This window comes from Saimiri boliviensis, chromosome 7 (genome assembly GCF_048565385.1).
Source record: "Saimiri boliviensis isolate mSaiBol1 chromosome 7, mSaiBol1.pri, whole genome shotgun sequence".
In the NCBI taxonomy this organism is placed as follows: domain Eukaryota; kingdom Metazoa; phylum Chordata; class Mammalia; order Primates; family Cebidae; genus Saimiri; species Saimiri boliviensis.
In genome coordinates this window covers 78490164-78511045 of record NC_133455.1, presented here as the reverse complement: position 1 = coordinate 78511045, position 20882 = coordinate 78490164, and the positions used below count along the sequence as shown (strand labels likewise).

Sequence of the window (20882 nt, the reverse complement as noted above, 5' to 3'; positions counted from 1 at the left end):
GGGCTTCAGTCTAGATTTGTAGTGGAAGCTCCAGCTGAAATTGTTGCTTTTGTGGGTGGCACACAGCCTACATATAACTGCATTTTCCTTGTCTAGATTACTTTTGTGGCCAGTATTGTGAAACAAGTGGTGAGGGGGCTTTCAGCTTCATCTCAGCTGCTGAGTCCCTGCCAAGCTGTTCTGCTGTACCAGCAATTTTATATCCTCAAGAGCTGTCTGCGGCACAGCAGGACTCTAGCTGAGTATATTAGGAATAACTACAGAGAAGAATTCAGGTAAGAAAAAAAGTCTGAATCTGATCTGCAGTAAGATTCCACTCATTTCTGAGTTCATGCCAACCTGAAACATGGTCCAATATTTAGAAGATTAGGTATTTATAGGGAATTCTATTTTTGTTTTTAATAACATTTTGCTTTGATCTGTGAAAATAGTAGGATTTTGGGGACCTCCAAGAACCACTGCCATTTTTTTTAATCCTGCCCACTACCTCCAACCATTGCCATTTGAAGTATATTCCCAGGCCAGAAAAGACAAGTGAAACATCAAACTGTCTTTGAAGAACTGTTTGTCACTCATTGTCTTTATTGTAGCTGCATCTCATAGAAATAGTAATAATTTTAACCTGTTGTGAGTAATTAAGAGTATTAAACTTGGTTGGGTGTAGTGGTTCATGCCTGTAATCCCAGCACTTCGGGAGGCTGAGGTGGGCAGATCACTTGTGGTCAGGAGTTCTGAGACCAGGCTGACCAACATGGCAAAACCTCATTGCTACTAAAAATACAAAAATTAGCTGGACGTGGTGGTGCACACCTGTAATCCCAGCTATTTGAGAGGCTGAGGCAGGAGAATCACTTGAACCTGGGAGGTGGAGGTTTCAGTAAGCTGAAATCATGCCGACACACTCCAGCCTGGGCAACAGAGGGAGACTCTGTCTCAAAAATAAAAAGTGTGATAAACTTCACTGAAGAGGATAATAAACTATGGATTGCGACTTACAGTTGAGTTATTGGACAGAAGCAATTGATAAAGGAGTAACAATTAATGAACATGGTTATCAGGGGCTTTGTTTGTACCCCTCTCAGTAACAGAACAGTAAGAAAGAGCAGTAGCCAGCATTGGCTTCACCCACCAGCCTGTTCTTCTGCACCTCAGGGGTTCCATTTCTATTTATAGGCTGGCAAAGCTAAGTGCACTTAACAGTGCAGCCCTGCATAGCACCTATTAAGAAGAAAACCCAGGCTGTCTCTGACTTAAGATGAAAAGAGTACAACAGACATAGCTTTGCCATTTGTTTGGATGAAAAGGATGTGGAGGCATATATTATGGCCTTAGATTGTCTTTTTTAAAAAACTTCAGCCCAATTTATAGACTTTTTTTTTTTGAGACAGGGTCTCACTCTGTTGTCCAGGCTGGAGTGTAGTGCTGTGATCTTGGCTCACTGCGACCTCCACCTCCTGGGCTCAAGTGATCCCCCGCTCCCATTTCAGCCTCCTGAGTAGCTGGGACTACAGGCATACACCACTTCACCCAGCTAATTTTTGTATTTTTTGTAGAGGCAGAGTTTCATCATGTTGACTAGGCTGATCTCGTACTCCTGACCTCAAGTGATCCACCTGCCTTGGGCTCCCAAAGTGCTAGGATTACAGATGTAAGCCACCACACCCAGCCACGGACTTTTTGTCTTCCATGAGGTGTTCCATTCTAACTTCCATAAAAGGAATTTGTTTGGCTCTAAGTTGGTCTGAATAACCCAGTTCCCATCTCTTCCCTCCTCACTTAAAAAAAAATGTAAGGTAAATTTCACATAACATGAAATTTACCATTTTAAAATATACAATTCAGCATTTTTAATATAGTTCACAATATTTTACAACCATAACTATCTAATTGCACACCATTTTCATCACCTCAAAAGAAACTCAGTACCCATTAAGCAATCACATTACATTTTCTCCTCTTCCCAACCCCTGAAAACCACTAATTTATTTTCTGTTGTGATGGATTTGCCTGTTCTGGACATTCCATATAAATGCATCATATAATATATGATCTTCTGTGTCTGACTTATTTCACTAAGCTTAATGTTTTCAAGGCTATCCACATTGTAGCATGTATCATACAATCCAATTTTTAAAACTTATATATGAACATCCAAGAACCAGGACAACTAGCAAAGTGGTGTCACACTTGTAGGTGACAACAGTTAGGCAGTTGTAGGTGACAACTGTAGCTACCCCCTTAGGTGCATCATGTACTGTTTAGTTTGCTACCATCTCCACTCTCTCGATTACTCTTACCCCCTTAAATTACATTACTGGTGGCCATTTAGGTTTGGATTCTTGTTTCAAACTAGTGTTTTAAACTCATTTTGCATTAGAATTACCAGAATAACTACAGGCTGAGCATCCCTAAACCAAAAATTCAAAATTTACAACACTCCAAAATCCAGAATCATTTGAACACCAACACAATGCTCGAAGGAAATGCTCATTGTAGCATTTCACATGTAGATTTCACATGTTCATATTAGGGATGCCCAGCCCCTAAATATAATGTAGATAGTCCAAAGTCTGAAAAAAATCTGAACTCCAAAACATGTCTGATCGCAATCATTTTTGATAAGAGATACTCAACCTATTAAAAAATACTGATAACCCAGTCTCATATGTAGAAATTCTGTTTTTGTTTGTCTGGGGCGGTACCAGGGCAGTGGTATTTTAAAGATAAAGCTCTCCAGGCGATTCCAATGTGCACTCAGGTTGAGAACCATTCTTTTAAGTCATCCAAGGGGATGGCTGAAGGACTTTTCATTTTTGCCTCTTCCTCTGGCCTTTCCTAGGCTTTTACTGAGGCCATGAGGATGACCTGTACCCTTCCCTCTTGACTTGGCCCTAGTAGTCACCACGGCTTGACACTTTCGTTTCAGCTCCTCACTGTGCATTGCCTGATAAACCAAGAGGCAGGAGCCTCTGCTTAGACTGTGATGAGGACAGTCCACATGTCAGAGATTTTCTAGGTCCAAAATGGGGGAGATTGGAGGGCTGAAAATGCTGACCAAGTCTTATAGCTTAGACTTCCACACACAACAACCCTAGCCAGTGAGTGTGAATGTACTGATGTGACCACTGTGAAAGTTCTTATTTTTAAAGCTCTATTTTGTTTCTTTTTATGATTTGCAGGTACTTTATTCACATGCCAGCCTTGAAGAAAAGGCTCCCGCTGTGTTATCCCATTACTCAACCTACCACTCAACTTTTTCATGAAGTTCTGAAATTGGTTAAATAGAAACAATATATATAATGTTAATTAGAGTATAAACTGTTAATCAGGAGTCAATTTGATATTCATGAGGAACTTTTTTTGATTTGTTTAATATCTGGCTATTTCTGAGTCCTATAAACAAAGATTTTAATGTAATATGCCATCGATACCTTTCTAAGAGAAGTTTAAAATTTTAAAAAATAGGGCCGGGTGCGGTGGCTCAAGCCTGTAATCCCTGCACTTTGGGAGGCTGAGGCGGGTAGATCACGAGGTCAAGAGATCGAGACCATCCTGGTCAACATGGTGAAACCTCGTCTCTACTAAAAATACAAAAAATTAGCTGGGCATGGTGGCGTGTGCCTGTAATCCCAGCTACTCAGAAGGCTGAGGCAGGAGAATTGCCTGAACCCAGGAGGCAGAGGTTACGGTGAGCCGAGATCGCGCCATTGCACTCCAGCCTGGTTAACAAGACGAAACTCCGTCTCAAAAAAAAAAAAAAAATCTTTTTAAAATAAATTTGCTTTATTATAAGTGTGCAAAGATCTCTATGCCATTGGGAAAAGGACCCGTTTCTTTATTAGAGTAGTTCTTCAAACTCACTCTTGCTGCAAAATAAATCACTATCCATCAAGACACAGGAAAAAGGAATGCAGGGATTTAGGAATGCTGTACTTGCTTCTCTTCAACCTTAGCAGCAAAAGCAAGAAAGTTCTCAAAATGCTCCTGACAATAGTTCTGTTGTCTTAAGCAACAGAATTGTGGGGAGTGTGGGGGCCTGAGGCACGGGCACTCAAGTTCTTCTCAAGGGTGTTTTATCTTCTCAGTTCAGGCACAGTGTTCTCAGTAAAACCATACTAGGCAGGAGCAGGCTCTTCATCTGATTCTGTACACGAAGCCATCCAAAAACTGTGATTTCAACTAGGTTCTTAGAGTCCACTATGTCCACCATCAGCAGGGCCTGGCTCTTCCACTACATTTCTGGAATTATAGCTTGGTCTGGGCCTGGGGTCACTCACCCAAGATCTCATCCGCCAGCCACGCCTCCAGGTAGAACACTAAAGGGTCTCTTAGTTCCTGCACCAAAAGCCACCAGGGCTGATGCCAAAGTTTTAAAATCTGCTACAAAGAAACCTACATTCATCCTTACATAAATAGAGTGGTGCTAAATGTTAGTTTTTCTCCAGAAAAAAAGCTTCTAAGACAAAAAACTATCAAGGGAACAGAAGCCTGTGGAGAGTGAATACAGAAAATATAATCTGGTGAGTTTCACTGGTGTAATAATGGTGAGTGGCATGAAGCCACGAAACATCCTAAGATAAACTGTTGTGGGGAATATAAGCTACAAAGTGGCTATTTGAGAAACACTGAGCAATAGGATGACACCCTCCTCCTCCACCTGACAAATTCTAGTGACCAAAGTATTCTTAGAAGAATGAACAGAACACAGGCATAGCTGTACAGAATGTCAGTTCCTCCTTTATCACAGTGAAAGAAACTTGGACTTCAACAAAATTAAGTGCATTATGCCACTCTGTTTCAGGCATCTGTGGGCTAATTTGTGTAGTCCCATAGAGTCTCTACGAAATGTAAATTGTCCATGAACAATTACGGCTTTCCCACAACCATTTAAAAACTTGTCTTCACTATATTTTATGCCATAAACTAATTTAATTCCACAAATACTTAACCGGTATCACTGTGAGCTATTGAATTTGGACGTCTAAGAACATAGGAACTGGACTCTCCATTCAACTTACTATGACTTGAGGGAGGATGAGAGAAAAATCTTCCTCCAAAGAAAGAGCTCTTAAGCCAGATTCACCTGTGTTGGGCAGTGGAGATGATGTTCACTTAGGACATTTTTTTCCAGGTTCTGACAGAGCCAAATGATCAGCTCTTTGACTTCAAGCAAGTCAGGCCCTTTTCCAGACCACATTTGTTTCTTTCTGGGCTTCCTCTGATATGTGGAAGGGTGGGACTAGCTGTTCTCCAACTTCTCTTCCAGCTCTGGCATTCTCTGCCTGTGACAAGACATTTAACACTCTGAAATGGAGTAGTGTGTTTCTCTGCTACCTTGGCTCAGTGGATGATTTTGCACTAAGTGCAAGTAAACCTCCTTTCTTTTTACCTGGAGTTTCCCTTTCTGCTGTCACCAGCCATCACCCCATAAAGTGTCCAAGCCTTTTCCTTCATTACCCAATGAGGAGTCCATTTTCTACCTCCATCTTGGGGGCAGAGAGAGGAGCAAAATGGTGTTTCTGAGTATCCTGGCCATTAGATAGGGGATTATTTTCAAGAGACAGTCAATCAAACGAATATGAAAAGATTCTTGGAACACAGGCAAGTATCACCTCAAACTGGACAAAGGATGTGCTGGTGAATGATAGAATCCACAGGATGACAAGAGGATCAACTCAGCTCTGCCTCAGCTTCTAAGCAGTGCCCTGGATCTGGGCTAGCAGCTGTGCAGGCTCTGGTGAGGGCTTGGGGTTTCTCTCCCATGAGATTCTGCCACTCCTCTCCCACTCCTCTCTTTGCCCCAAGCTCCTACTTTATTTAATCTCTGGGAGCAAAAGCTCTGTCAAAATGTATCTGAATCTTTTCATGTGCAGCTAAACGCAGTGTTTTTTTGGAGAGCTAATGGTGGAATATTTGTCACCCTGATTTCCTTCAGTCTACTCTGTACAACTCATGTCTATTCATTTGCACAGTCTGGGACCAGAAACTAATACTTTGAAGGATTATCCAGCCACAATTCTTTTCTGCTGTGTGCTTTTGGTTTGCGTTGTTGTCAAAAGCAAGAAAAATCATAGAATAATCCATCTCTATTAGTGCTCAGACACATTTAACATTTTAACTAAATACTGACCTCACCTACAAAATAATTATTTTTCAGGAAATCTAATTGTAGAAAAATTTGACTATGAAGATCACATACATGCTTGTTAAGAATCCAAGGGCTTACCAAAAAGGCAAGTACACATGGACAGTTTTCAAGCCAGCATCAAGATTCTAAACCCTTTGACCACCTTTATAATACAAGTATTGCCATTTACTACCCCTACTTACTCCCACAGTCATCAGCTCTACCATTTAAAAATATATGTAAATAGCCTAGGCACAGAGGCTCATGCCTGTAATCCCAACACTGTGGGAGGCCAAGGCGGGTGGATCACTTGAGCTACAGAGTTTGAAACCAACATGGGCAACAGAATGAAACCCTGTCTCTACTAAAATACAAAAATTAGCCAGGTGTGGTGGCACGTGCCTGTAGTTCCAGCTACTCGGGGAAGGCTGAGGCACGAGACTCGCTTGAATCTGGGAGGCGGAGGTTGCACTGAGCCAAGATTGTGCCACTGTACACCAGCTTGGGCTACAGAGTGAGACACCCATCTCAAAAAAAAGTAAGTAATATATAGAGATTATATATGATTATATACAGAATTATTTATAATTTTAAAATTTCATGTATATAATAGGGGGTATCAACACTGGTTTTGAGACCAAAATGGTTTAAATTCCAGTTCTGCACTAGTTTTGGATCTTAGGAAGTTAATATTTGTAAGCTGCAGTTAAAGCAAAGATAACATAACCTACTGCATAAGGTGTTAGGAGATTTAAATGAAAACGTAAGCACATAGCATGGTGTCTGACAAGCAGTAAGGATTTGGGGTATTTATTGTTAAAGTAACAAAGCTGGGTAAGAATTTATAGACTAACAAGTACTGTCCTTATTTCCTGAACCAATCTGAAGACCAGCCACTATACTCGTAGAACCCCTGATCTACAGAGCATTGGAGGGCAGACTAATTTGAATATATACATATAGATTTTTAGACTGAGTTTTGCTCTTGTTGCCCAGGCTGGAGTGCAGTGGCGCAGTCTTGGCTCACTGCAATCTCCACCTCCTGAGTTCAAGTGATTCTCCTTCTTCAGCCTTCTGAGTAACTAGGATTATAGGCACGCACCACCACACCCAGCTTATTTTTGTATTTTTAGTAGAGACAGGGGTTTTGCCACGTTGGCCAGGCTGGTCTCGAACTCGTGACTTCAGGCGATCTGCCAGCCTCGGCCTCGCAAAGTGCTGGGATAATAGGCATGAACCACTGCACCTGGCCAGTATGGTTTTTTAAAAAGTTAATGTGATAGCTGATCTCCAAACATGTTCTAAACAATACCAGCTCGCTCTATTTGCATGTTACTCCTTACATCAAAAGGTGAAGTTTGGCCAGGTGCAGTGGCTCATACCTATAATCCCAGCACTTTGGGCAGATCACTTGAGATCAGGAGTTAGAGATCAGCCTGGGCAACATGGCAAAACCCTGTTGCTATTTAAAATACAAAAATTAGCCTGGTGTAGTGAAGCATGCCTGCAGTCCCAGCTACTCAGGAGACTGAAGCAGAATAATCGCTTGAACCTGGGAGGTGGAGGTTACAGTGAGGCAAGATCATGCCACTGTACTCCAGCCTTGGGGTGACAGGAATAGAACCCTAAAAAAAAAAAAAAAAAAGAGGTGAAGTTTGTGTCCTTCTGCTCTCACCTGGGCTGAGCCTGTGATATTCTGACCAGAAGAATGTGGAGGTAGTTCTAGGATTTCTGACTCCAGACTTTAAGACGGTCTGGGTCTGGCAGCTTCTGTTTCCGAGCCATAATGTAGAGAAGCCTTGGAGGATGACATCAGGTGCATGGAGAGACCATACACAAGAGCACCAGCTGCCCTTTCACAGCAAACACGTGGGAAACCCAAGTGAGACCTATAGAAGAACTGTCCATCCAATCCACAGAATTGTGAGATACAATGAAGGGCTGTGTTAAACCTCTTAAGTTTTGAAGTTTTGCATTTTGACGAATGTAAAACAGTCAATATTTTTATTTATTATTAAACAAAATTGTGCATTATAGCAATGTTAGGGTAATTCCAAATTCTTCCTTTCTTCCTTTTTTTTTTTTTTGAGACAGGGTCTCAGTTTGTCACCCAGGCTGGAGTGCATGGAGTGCAGTGGCATGATCTCAGCTCACTGCAGCCTCAACTTCCCAGGCTCAAGTAATCCTCCCATCTCAGCCCCCAGAGTAGCTAGGACTACAGGCATGTACCACCAAGCCCAGGTAATTTTTGTATTTTTTTGTAGAGATGGGGTTTCACCATGCTGCCCAGGCTGATGTCAAACTCCTGGAATCAAATGATTCACCCACTTCAGCTTCTCAAAGTGCTGGGATTTCAAGTGTGAGCCATTGCACCCAGCCCAGTAATTCCAAATTAAGTAATGCACTAACATCAGTTCATTCTAAGCAATCTAAGTGTTTTTACTTGTTTATATGCTCTTCCAGCTCTTTTTTCCTATATCACTGAAATAATAATACAGATTTTTTTCCTCTTGTCACTTTGAATGGATTTGATAATATTCCAGTTTTCTAGTTCCTTCAAAATAGGATTTTGTAAACTATGATGGTGCCATTGCACTCTATTCTGGGAGACAGAGTGAGACCCTGTCTAAACAATCAACCAACTAAAAAAAAAAATGTATTTACATACAGCAAGGTCCATGTCATTCCTGTCCCTTCCTGGGAAAGAGGCCCTGGGAATCATATAACACAAACAATAGTTGAGCACATAAGAAAATCAAACATTGAGCCAGGTGCGGTGGCGCATGCCTAGAATCCCAGCATTTTGGGAGGTTGAGGAGGGTGGATCACTTGAGGTCAGGAGCTCAAGATCAACCTGGCCAACATGGTGAAACCCCATCTCTACTAAAAATACAGAAATTAGCCCAGCGTGGCAGCACATGTCTGTAATCACAACTACTCGGGAGGCTGAGGCAGGAGAATCACTTGAACCTGGAAGGCAGAGGTTGTAGTGAGCCAAGGTCGTGCCACTGTACTCCTGCCTGGGTGAGAGTGAGACTCCATCTCAAAAAAAAAAAAAAAAAAAGACAAGCAAGCATTGATAGAATATGATTATGCCAACTAGACTGGGATTGTTCATTCCCTCACCCCACCCCTTCCTTCTTCCAGCCAGCCTAGAAGGGACTAGGGGAAAGTTTCATAAAGCTGGGAAAAGGCTAGGTCTTTGGAAATTTATTGGTTATACATTGGAGAGATTTCCAGGTATGAGCAGACCTTGGATAGACGAGGGGTTTTTTTTCCATTTTATTTTTTCTGGCCTTCTTTTTCTTTTTTGTTGCCTTCTACTTAGAAGGTGACTTTGACTCTGGACTCTGGTGACTTTGACTTTGGAGTTATTGGCTGGGCACACTGGCTTATACTTTTAATCCCAGCACTTTGGGAAGCTGAGGCAGGTGGATTGCTTGAATCCAAGAGTTCAAGACCAGCCTGGGCAACATGGTGAAACCCTGGAGAGCTAAGGACTATGGGTTAAGCAAGAGAGAAGAAGGCAAAATTTTCTTAATATTTGCCCCAAGATTCTGAAAGAGGCACAGAGGACCTTTAAGTTTTCTTCTAGGTGGTCCACTCCTTTGAAGGCCCTAGGAGGGTGTGGGGTTTCTGGACAGAAGGTGTGCCTATAAATAAAGATGTTAGATTTGGCTGAAGCACGAATCCTGTTCCCTTATTTTTTCTCTTTCTACTTCTGATGGTGATGGGGACAGAGTAGCAGTGACTGTGGATATGGAATTTTTCATTTGTTTTGCCAACAAGGAGCGTGGGCAGAGGAAGGAGGGTATAAATCAAGTGACATAGGGCTACTATCAATACTATTTCAATTAAGATTCATATGAGTTTTGGTGGGTTGTCCTGCAACATCTGCCATTATTTACAACCTTGTTTCTACAGGGAAATTATTCTGTCTTCTACACAGCTGACCTACAAATGAATTAGGAAAGGATATAAAGGAGTGGAGTTATTTTACTTCTATTAGCAACTATCACCACCAGAGGGCATAGTTGAATCAGGAAGAGAAAGGCAAAACTTTGGTCTAACCTATGAAACATTGATTTTCTTTCTTCTTTTTTTTTTAATTGTGAAAAACGCATATGTGAGATGTATCCTCTTAACAATTTTTTTTTTATGGTGAAAAGACATACATATATTTAGAATTAGCTGGACTAAGTTTAGATGATCCCAATTTTGTTGGCAACATCCAAAGCACTGTAATTAGGAGCCAGTTGAACATATGCCTCCTTCTCCATCAGGCCAAATCAGGGTGTTGACCTTGGCTTCATCAATGTCACAGAGCTTCTTCACAGCCTGTTAGACCTGGTGCTTATTGGCTTTAACATCCACAACGAACACAAGTGTGTTGTTGTCTTTTATCCTCATGGCAGACTCAGCGGTCAGCCAAAACTTGATGATAGCAGAGTGGTCAAGTTTGTTTCTCCTGGGGGCGCTCTTCTGAGGATACTTGGGCTGCTTCCAGAGCTGCAGTGTCTTGGGCTGCCAGAAAGTGGGTGATGTGCAGATCTCTTTTTTTGTGGCTGTGGAGGCTGTGGACACCTTTCGACACTGCCCTCTTGGCCTTTAAAGCCTTTGCTTTGGCTTTGGCTTTAGGAGGGGCAGGAGCTTCCTTCCTTGCTTTTGGTGCCATCTTGTGAAAAGCCCTCTTAACAAAATTTTAAGTGTACATGATTGTTACCTATATGCACGTTGATGTACAGCACATCTCTGGAAGTGTCTCATCTTGCATGACTGAAATCCTGTATCCACCGAACTGCAACTAATGTTCCCCTCTCCAAAAACACCATTCTAGTTTCTGTTTCTATGAGTTTGACTCCCTTAGATGCCTCATGTAGGAAGAATCCTTCAGTGTTGTTGTTTTTTTGAGATGGGCTTATTTCACTTAGTACAATGTCTTCCAAATTCTTGTTGCAGCATGTGACGGGATTTCCTTCTCTTTTTAAGACCTTCATTTGTAGGTCAGCTATGTGGAAGACAGAATAATTTCTCCATAGAAACAATGTTATAAATAATGGCAGATATTACAGGACGGTCCACTAAAAAGCTGAATAATATGCCACTGTGTGTATATACCACATTTTCTTTATCTATCCACTGGTAGACATTGTTTTTTTCTACCTCTTGGCTGTTGTGAATAACACAGCAATGAACATGGGAGTACAAATATGTTTTCAAGATCCTGTTTTGAATTCTTTTGGATAAATACCAGAAATGATATTGCTACATCATACAACAGTTCAATTTTTAATTTTTTGGAGGAACTTCCATACTGTTTTCCATATAGCTGCAGCATTTTACATTCCAACCAACAGTGTACACATGTTCAAATTTCTCTATATCCTCATCAACATTTATTTTATGTATTTTTGGTAATGGCCATCATAACAACTGTGAGGTGATATCTCACTATAGTTTTGGCTTGCATTTCCCTGATGATTAGTGACACTGGGGATCTTATATGTGTGATTTTGCTTTGTTTTGTTTTTGAGACAGGGTCTTGCTTTGTCACTAAGGCTGGAGCATGGCCCACTGTAGTCTTGACCTCCTGGGCTCAAGCAGTCTATCTCAGCTTCCTGAGTAGCTGGACTACATGTGTGTGCTACCATACCTAATCAATTTTTTTTTTTTTGTAGAGAGGTCTCACAATGTTGCCCAGGCTGGTCTTAAACTTCCAGGCTCAAGCGATCTGCCTGCCTCAGCCTCCCAAAGTGTTGGGATTACAGGTGTGAGCCACATTCCCAGCCATCCTATAGACTTTCAAGTTGAAATCTAGGCCAGGCATGGTGGCTCATACCTGGAACCCCAGCACTTTGGGAGGCTGAGGTAGGAGGATCGCTTGAGCCAGAAGTTTGAGACCAGCCTGGGAAATATGGCAAAATCCCCCCAAAACCAAAAAAAGCCAGATATGGTGGTGCATGTGTGTAGCCTCAGCTACTTGGGTTGGGGGCTGAGGTGGGAGGATCACTTGACCCTGGGAAGTCGAGGCTACACAGTGAGCCATGATTTTGCCACTACACTCCAGCCAGGGCAACAGGACAAGACCTTATCTCAACAACAACAACAACAAAAAGAAAAAGAAAACAACAACAAAAAAGAAATATAGAGACCCCAATTTGACCTTTATGAATAGAGGATAAGGGGTTCAAAGTATTTTAGGTATGCTGACTTGATGGCATGGTTTGCCTGTGGGGGCCCCGGCTTATGTCTTTTTTCCCCAGCATCGACTTTCAGTTTCACAAGTGTCCTCATTTGGACACAAAAACATACGGAGTGATATAAAGGGCTTTGGGGACGAGGGGTGGTAGTGTGATGGGGAAGGAATAAAAGACTATATGAGTACAGTGAACACTGCTTGGGGGACAGGTGCACTAAAATCTCAAAATTCACCATGAAGGAACTCATCGATGTAACCAAAAACCACCTGTACCCAAAAAACTATTGAAAAATTTTAAAGTGTCCTCATTCGGGCAATAAAGTATAAAGCTATACACTCTAGTTACAGCCGTCCTGGCCTAGTGTTTTAAGATCAGTAAAGACTTGTGTCTTAACAGTAGGAGTTGGGAAACAAAGGGGGTCAATATCATTTACAGAACTTTGATAGACTTCTCTCAGGAAGCATCTCTAGTCCAATATGAGTGAAGCTTTGAGGGTCCTACTGAACTTCAGATATCCTGTTCAGATCTCCTTTTGTGACTCAGACCTCTGTAGTTCCCCTATTCCCCACACCCCTAAAATACCACCTCAAAACACAGGTCATAAGAAAGGAAATAGAGCAAAAGATTTCATCACAATTAGACTCCCCTGAGATATGAGAGCATAAAAGGTCATTTTAGGATAAGAAGAACGAAACTTCTCGAAGAGTCACATTTACTCAGAAAAGCTGGAAGGCAGGACAGCAGTTTTGCAACCACATGACATAATTTGGCTGACATTGTGAATTGGGATTGCTACACAACAAAATGATTCCTCCAATGACAAGTCTCAAGATGAAATCCAGTTGCCAACGTGACTTCAAATAGTTTGGTATTAACAATAATGAAAAGATAGAATAAAATAGTGATTTTTAAGGAGACTGAGAAATGTTTATCTAAAAAAGTGTTTTGAGAGAAAGTGTGTGTGTGTGTGTGTGTGTGTGTGTGTGTGTGTGTGTTTGTGTTGGACCATATCCAAGAATGAAAGTGGCACACAAACTGAAATATGCTGAGATTAGTTTGTTGGAGCAAAACAGAGCATCTTGGCAACCTCAAGTCCTCATTCCTTCAGAGGATGACTATTATTAGCACTATTTAGTATCTATCAAGCCCCAGCTGGGGCAACTTGTCATCATGGGCAGGGAAGGAAGAGGGGAGAATGTATCATTTGTCCCCAGCATGGGCGCTCGGTGTGGGGAAAATGTCTTAAAAGTTATCTGTCAGAAGGTTTAGGAGGTTTCATATGATTTTCAAAGATCTCTCTGCCTCAAAAAGAAACTGATTCAGTAAGCATCTATTCTGTGTTTGTTCGTTACTTAGGGTATAGAAAAAGAAATAAAACTGGGCCTCCACTGTCGAGAACTTACATTCCAGTAAGTTAATCTTTCTAAATTATTTGAACACAACCTTTAAATTCTTTGCTGTATCGTCTGTATAATAATACTCAGTACAGATTTAATCAATGTTTTTACTCGATATTTTCTTAATATTACTCAATAGTTTCCCAATATTTGTACTTACCTTAGCCTTGTCCTAAAAAATACCTGGGAAATCACAGATTTGGTGTTCTAGCTATATTGTTTTGTTTTTGTCTGTTTTTTTGAGACAGAGTCTTGCTCTGTTTCCAGGCTGGAATTCAGTGGCCCAATCTCAGCTCACTGCAACCTCTGCTCCCTGGATTCAAGCAATCCTCCTGCCTCAGCCTCATGAGTAGCTGGGATTACAGTCATGCACCACCATGCCCAGCTAATTTTTTTTTGTATTTTTAGTAGGGATGGGGTTTCACTATGTTGGTCAGTCTGGTTTCAAACTCTTGACCTTGTGATCTGCCCACCTCTGCCTTCCAAAGTGCTAGGATTACAGGCGTAAGCCACCGCACCTGGCCCATAGTTTTAAATAACTTTTGTGGTTTTTTTTTTTTTTTTTTTTTTTTGTAAGGAGTCTTGCTTTGTCACCCAGGCTAGAGTATAGTGACACAATCTTGGCTTACTGCAACCTCTGCCTCCTAGGTTCAAGTGATTCTCATGCCTCAGCTTCCTGAGTAGCTGGGATAATAGGCATGTGCCACCACAACTAGCTAATTTTTGTATTTTAAGTAGAGACGGGGTTTCACCATGTTGGCCAGGCTGGTCTCAAACTCCTGACCTCAAGTGATCTACCTGCCTCAGCCTCTCAAAGTGCTGGGATTATAGGCCTGAGTTACCATCCTGGGCCCATTTTTTGTCTTTTCTTTCTTTTTCATTCTTTTCCTTTTTAAATTAAAAAAATTTTTTAAAATTTTTATAAAGATATTAAATAAACCAGGGGAAAGCGCGAATACACTTTCCACTACCACAAGTTATGCAGTCGAGTTTCTCACATTTGGGGAAATCGCAGGGGTCAGCACATCCGGAGTGCAATGGATAAGCTTCGCCCTGGGAAAACCACCTTCGTGATCATGGTATCTCCCCTGCCAGGTAAGTATTCTTTTCCTTTTTTGAAGACAGGATCTCACTCTGTTGCCCAGGCTGGAGTACAGTGGCACAATCTCAGCTTACGGCAGCCTCAATTTGTTGGGCTCCAGCAACCTTCCCCACTTAGCCTCCTGAATAACTAGGACTACAGGCACATGCCACTATGCTTGGCTAATTAAATAAATTTTTTTTTTTGTAGAGAAGAGGTATCACTATATTGCCCAGGCTGGTTTTGAACTCCTGGGCTCAAGCAATCCTCCTGCCCCGGCCTCCTAAAAGTATTGGGATTACAGGCATGAGCCACCATGCCTGGCCATATGTGCATATTTCTAATGTACTTTTAAAAATAAACACACAAAAATTTTTTAAGTGTCTCTTCCTTGGATTACCTAGTCATCTTTGTAGCACTCTACAGGAATGACCATAATAAAGAACGCTCAAAGACATCATCATACGAGGGACTGAGTAGCTTTCCCTGTAGGTAAATGTAGGTAATTCTGACTGAGTATATCAAGGAGGCCCATTTAGAAGAGCTGGCATTTGAGGAGTTTTAAAAACATATCTAAGTCTGTAATATTTCAAAGAACTAAAGGAACATGACAAAATGATAAGATTTGACAAAGCTTGGCGATGAGTTCACAGATGTCTCTTTGCATGCTTGAAATATTTCACAATAACAACAATTAAAGCATCTCTAGGATTTGGAAAAGAGAAAAGCATTCTAAGTAGATGAGAAAGTATGAGTGCTGGGCATGGTGGCTCACGCCTGTAATTCCAGCACTTTGGGAGATCGAGGTGGGCAGATGGCTTGAGCTCAGGAGTTCAAGATCAGCCTGGGCATCAAAGTGAGACCCCATCTCTACAAAAATACAAAAATTAGCCAGGCATGGTGGCATGCACCTATGATTCCAGCTACCCAGGAGGCTGAGGTGAGAGGGTGGTTTGAGCCTGGGAAGCAGAGGTTGCAGTGAGCTGCGATCATGCTACTGCACTCCAGCCAGGGAAACGGAGCCAGATCCTGTCAAAAAAAAAAAAAAAAAAAAAAAAAAATCTGAGCAAAAGCACAGAATCCTGAAATTCAGGGCTGGGTGTCCGGTCCTGTTAAAGGTGAGTGTAAGAAAATAAGGCTGGAAAGGTAAGACAAGGTCAGATCACGCAGGACCTAAGTGGTCCTAACTAACCGAGAGGGCTGTGGTGATGGGGAATCCCTGTAGATTTCTGATGAGTTAGATGATACGATCAGAGCAGGAAATTATAAATAGAACTCTAGGAGAATTTTACAGGATTGGAAGGGCCCAAAGTTGAAAGGATCTTATTAATTATGATTCAGGTGAAAATGATGATCTCCCTATGCCCCCTGACATCCTGATTTCTTCCCTTGTTCTGCTTTTATTTAAAACAAAACAAAACAAAACCCCTGAAACCATACATTTCCACAGGGAAATTTCTCCTTCCCACACCAGATTCTTTGTAGTCTCATCCAATTATAATTGTAGATAAAGTGTTGGTAAACCTTTCCTGTAATAGGCCAGATAGCAAATATTTTAGACTTTGCAGGCCATATAGACTCTGTTGCAGGTACTAAACTCTGTCATTGCAGCAAGAAAAGTAGATCCAGAAAATACACAATGAATGAACATGGCTATATTCCTGTAAAACTTTATAGATACTGTTAAATTTCAGATTTTCATGTGTCATAAAATTTTCATTTTTTTCAATAATTAAAACATGTAAAAAAGCATTCTTAGCTTTCAAGATATATAAAAATAGGCTGCAGACTATGGAAATGCAAAACAAAACCACAGTGAGACACAGCTTCTCCCTAGGATGGCTATATAAAAAAAATGGATAAGTGTTAGCAAGAATATGGAGAATGAGAACCTTCATAGGTTACTCCTGGGAGTGTAAAATGCTACAGTTGCCTCGGAAAAGTTTGGTAGCTCCTCAAACAGTTGAACATAGTTACTATATGCTCAGGCAATTCCACTGCTAGGTATGTATCAAGAGAAATGAAAACATGCCAACACAAAAACTTGTACAGGAATATTCATAGCACATTATTCATAATAGCCAAAAAGTAGAAAGAACTCACATGTCCACCAACTGATGGGTGAATAAACAAAATGTGGCCTAGCCATATAATGGACTATTATTTGGCAATAAGAAGAAATTAAGTATTCTAGCCAGAGCAATCAGGCAAGAGAAAGAAATAAAGAGCATCCAAATCAGTAAAGGGGGGAGTCAAACTCTTGCTGTTTGCCAAGGATATAATGATATACCTAGAAAACCCCAAAGACTCCTCCAAAAAGCTCCTAGATTTGATAAATGAATTCAGTAAAGTTTCAGGATACAAAATCAATGTACTTAAGTTAGTAGCCCTGCACCAACAGCAACCAAGCTAAGAATCAAGAACTCACCCCTTTTACAATAGTTGCAAAAAATAAAAATGAATAAAGTAAAATACTTAGGAATATATCTAACCAAGGAGGTGTAATACCTCTACAAGCAAAACTACAAAACACTGCTGAAGGAAATCATAGATGACACAAACAAATGGAAACACATGCCATGCTCATAGATGGGTAGAATCAATATTGTGAAAATGACCACACTGCCAAAAGCGATCTACAAATTCAATGTAATTCCCTTCAAAATATCACTATCATTCTTCACAGAATTGGGAAAAAAATCCTAAAATTCATATGAACCCCCAAAAGAGCCCACATAGCCAAAGCAAGACTAAGCAAAAAGAACAAATCTGGAGGCATCACATTTCCCAATTCCAAAGTCTATTATCTGGCTATAGTCACGAAAACGGCATGATACTGGTATAAAGATAGGCACAGAGACCAATGAAAAAGCATAGAGAACCCAGAAATACAGCCAAATACTTAGAGTCAACTGATTTCTAAGCAAACAAAAACATAAAGTGGGGAAAAGACACCCTATTCAAGAAATGGTGCTGGGATAATTGGCAAGTTAAATGTAGGAGAATGAAACTGAATCCTCATCTCTCACCTTTTACGAAATCAACTCAAGCAGCCGGATGTGGTGGCTCACACCTGTAATCCCAGCACTTTGAAAGGCTGAGGCGGGTGGATTGCTTGAGGTCAGGAGTTTGAGACCAGCCTCAACAACATGGTGAAACTCCGTCTCTATTAAAAATACAAAAATTACCCAAGCATGGTGGCACATGCCTGTAATCCCAGCTACTTGGGAGGCCAGGACAGAAGAATCACTTGAACCCAGGAGGTGGAGGTTGCAGTGAACAGAGATTGCACTACTGCACTCCAGCCTGGGCGACAAGAGTGAAACTCCATCTTAAAAAACAAAACAAAACAAAAAACAAAATCAACTCAAAATAAATCAAAGACTTAAATCTAAGACCTAAACCATAAAAGTTCTAAAAGATAACATTGGAAAAACCCTTCTAGACATCAGCTTTGGCAAGAACTTCATGACCAAGAACCAAAAGCAAATGCAACAAAAACAAAGATAAATAAAATGGAACTTAATTAAATTAAAAAGCTTCTGTACAGCAAAAGAATCAGCAGAGTAAACAGACAACTCACAGAGAGGGAGAAAATCTTCACAAACTATCCAACAAAAGACTGATATCCAGAATCTACAAGAAACTCAGACAAGTCAGCAAGAAAAAAACCAATCCCATGAAAATGGGGTAAGGTCATGAATAGACAATTCTCAAAAGAAGATATACAAATGGCCAACAATCATATGAAAAAATGCTCAACATCACCAATTATCAAGAAAATACAAATCAAAGCCACAATATGATACCACCTTACTCCTGCAACAATGGCCATAATTTTTTTTTAAATTATGGCCATTGTTGCAGGAGTAAGGTGAAAGAAGCCAGTCACAAAAGACCACATAATGTATGATTTCCTTTATATGAAATGCTACAATAGGCAAATCTACAAGGACAGAAAGTAGATTAGCAGTTACCCAGGGCTGGAAGGGCATGGGTTTTTGCGGGGAGGGAGTTGATGAAAACGTTACAAAATTGTAGTGATGGTTGCATGACTCAGTGAATATACTGAAAACCACTGAACTGCACACTTTAAAGGGTGCTTTGTATAATATGTGAATTATATCTCAATCAAGCTGTTAAAAAATAAACAACAGTGGGCTGTGGGCCAAATGGTCTTGCAGGTGGTAGGTAGGTTGGCAACTTCTGTTGTAGAGATATTCATGCAGGACGCCAGATGAACTGATTCCTTTCAGAAGCCTGTTAGTGGCTTCAGCTATTTAAGCTTGGAAGACTCACTTAAGCAGGGCTGGAAGTTGACTGTAATCAGAAAGTCCTTTGTTCTCAGGTCTTGCTGGTGAAAGGATCTATCTTATAGATGTTTGATGTAAGCAATAATGAACTCTTCACCACCTGGTGGTTTGTAATTACAGCCATGAATTCAGCTCAGGAACTCAGGTACATTCAAACTCACTGTGTTTTCTTGTATTGGGTTCTTGCACAGCTACTTGGTTGCAAGGACCTTCACTTGGTCTCAGCCACACTTCCCAGACAAGCCATCGTTCTGTCTGTCTCTCTTCTTCTAGACCATTTGGTTAGTGTCTTAGTCCACTCAAGCTGCTATCACACAATGCCATAGACTGGGTGGCCTATACACAACAAATATTTATTTCTCACAGTTTTAAGGAACTGCAAGGGAAGTTCAAGATCAAGGCACTGGCAGATTTGGTGTCTGGTGAGGGCCTGCTTCCTGGTTCACAGATGGCTGTCCTCTCACTGTGTCCTCATATAGCAGAAGTGGCCAGGGAGCTCTCTGGAGTCTCTGATATAAGGGCACTAATCCCATTTGTGAGGGCTCTACCCACATGAACTAATCACCTCTTGAAGGCCACACCTCCAAATACAAGCACATTAGGGGTCACGTTTCAACATATGAATTTTGGGGAAACATAAACATACAGTCTATAGCAGCTAGTCAGCTTAAATTCCTAACCTTTTCAGATCTGAAAAGCAAAGCTTCATCTCACTGTCCTTTTGGAGAGCTAATGTGAGCGGCTAATGGTAGGGTTTAAATTTCCTTCTTGCAATCAGACTCCTGGCCAAGGCAACTGCTTAGTTTTTGTTCTGCACTTGGGATTTTACATGTCCATTCCACAAATACATATTTTATGCCTACTATGCATTGAGCACTATTCCAGGTGCTAGAGATACAGTAGTGAACAAGAAATAAAAACTCTGCCCTTTGTGGAGTTTATATTTTATTTTTATTTACTTATTTATTTTTATTTTATTTTTTTGAGATGGAGTCTTGCTGTGTTCCCCAGGCTGGAGTGCAGTGGCGCGATCTCAGCTCACCACAATCTCTGCCTCCTGGGTTCAAGCAATTCTCCTGCCTCAGTCTCCCAAGTAGCTGGGATTACAGGCATGCATAACCATGCTAGGCTAATTATTGTATTTTTAGCAGATACAGGGTTTTCCCATGTTGACCAGGCTGGTCTTGAACTCCTGACCTCAGATGATATGCCCACCTCAGCCTCCCAAAGTGCTGGGATTGATAACAGGTATGAGCCACCGAGCCCAGCTGGAGTTTATATTTTAGTAAGATGGAAGTTAACCCTTCTTTCATCTGCTTCTTTCCATAATGAAATACTATACTTTATCATCGAGTTAGTCTTGAATGAGAGTCCTCTGCTCCATGAAACGCCATTTCACCACTTCCTCTAAGCAGAATACAGCCAAACTCATCCTGGACTGAACTACTAAGTCCTATGAGTTCTATCTACAGCACAGTTAAAAAACATCCCATCCACTTCTCTTTTTTTTTTTTTTTTTTTTTTTAAGAAATGGGGATCTCACCATGTTGCCCAGGCTAGACCTGAACTTCTGGCCTCATGATCCTCCTGCCTCAGTCTCCTGAGTAGCTCGGGTTACAGGTGTGTTCCACAATACTTGTCTCAGCAAAAGCTTTTGTATGTGTCTCCCTGAATTTTCAATTTCCCCATTGTTATTAAAATAACCAAATTTGATAATATTCTTTCCTTATATAAGCCTTTCAATAGCTTTTCCATTTTTCTTAG

The 20882-nt window shown here is 41.0% G+C and overlaps 1 protein-coding gene, 1 long non-coding RNA gene and 1 other non-coding gene across 4 annotated transcripts in view; 1 reads left to right on the top strand and 2 right to left on the bottom strand.

The window, feature by feature from the left end:
* C7H12orf56 (chromosome 7 C12orf56 homolog) overlaps positions 1-3460 on the top strand; it is a 92218-nt gene extending 88758 nt beyond the window's left edge. Inside the window, exons 12-13 of the mRNA XM_074402848.1 lie at positions 97-275; positions 3180-3460. Coding sequence (XP_074258949.1) covers positions 97-275; positions 3180-3285 — 285 coding nt within the window. The 3' untranslated portion in view covers positions 3286-3460. The remainder of the gene's footprint in view (positions 1-96; positions 276-3179) is intronic.
* LOC141585142 (uncharacterized) overlaps positions 1-20882 on the bottom strand; it is an 85946-nt gene that overhangs the window by 43290 nt on the left and 21774 nt on the right. The gene's annotated exons all lie outside the window — the stretch shown is intronic.
* On the bottom strand, positions 14668-14827 carry LOC120365233 (U1 spliceosomal RNA). The gene has a single exon (XR_005580240.1). It is a non-coding gene; the product is annotated as a U1 spliceosomal RNA (small nuclear RNA).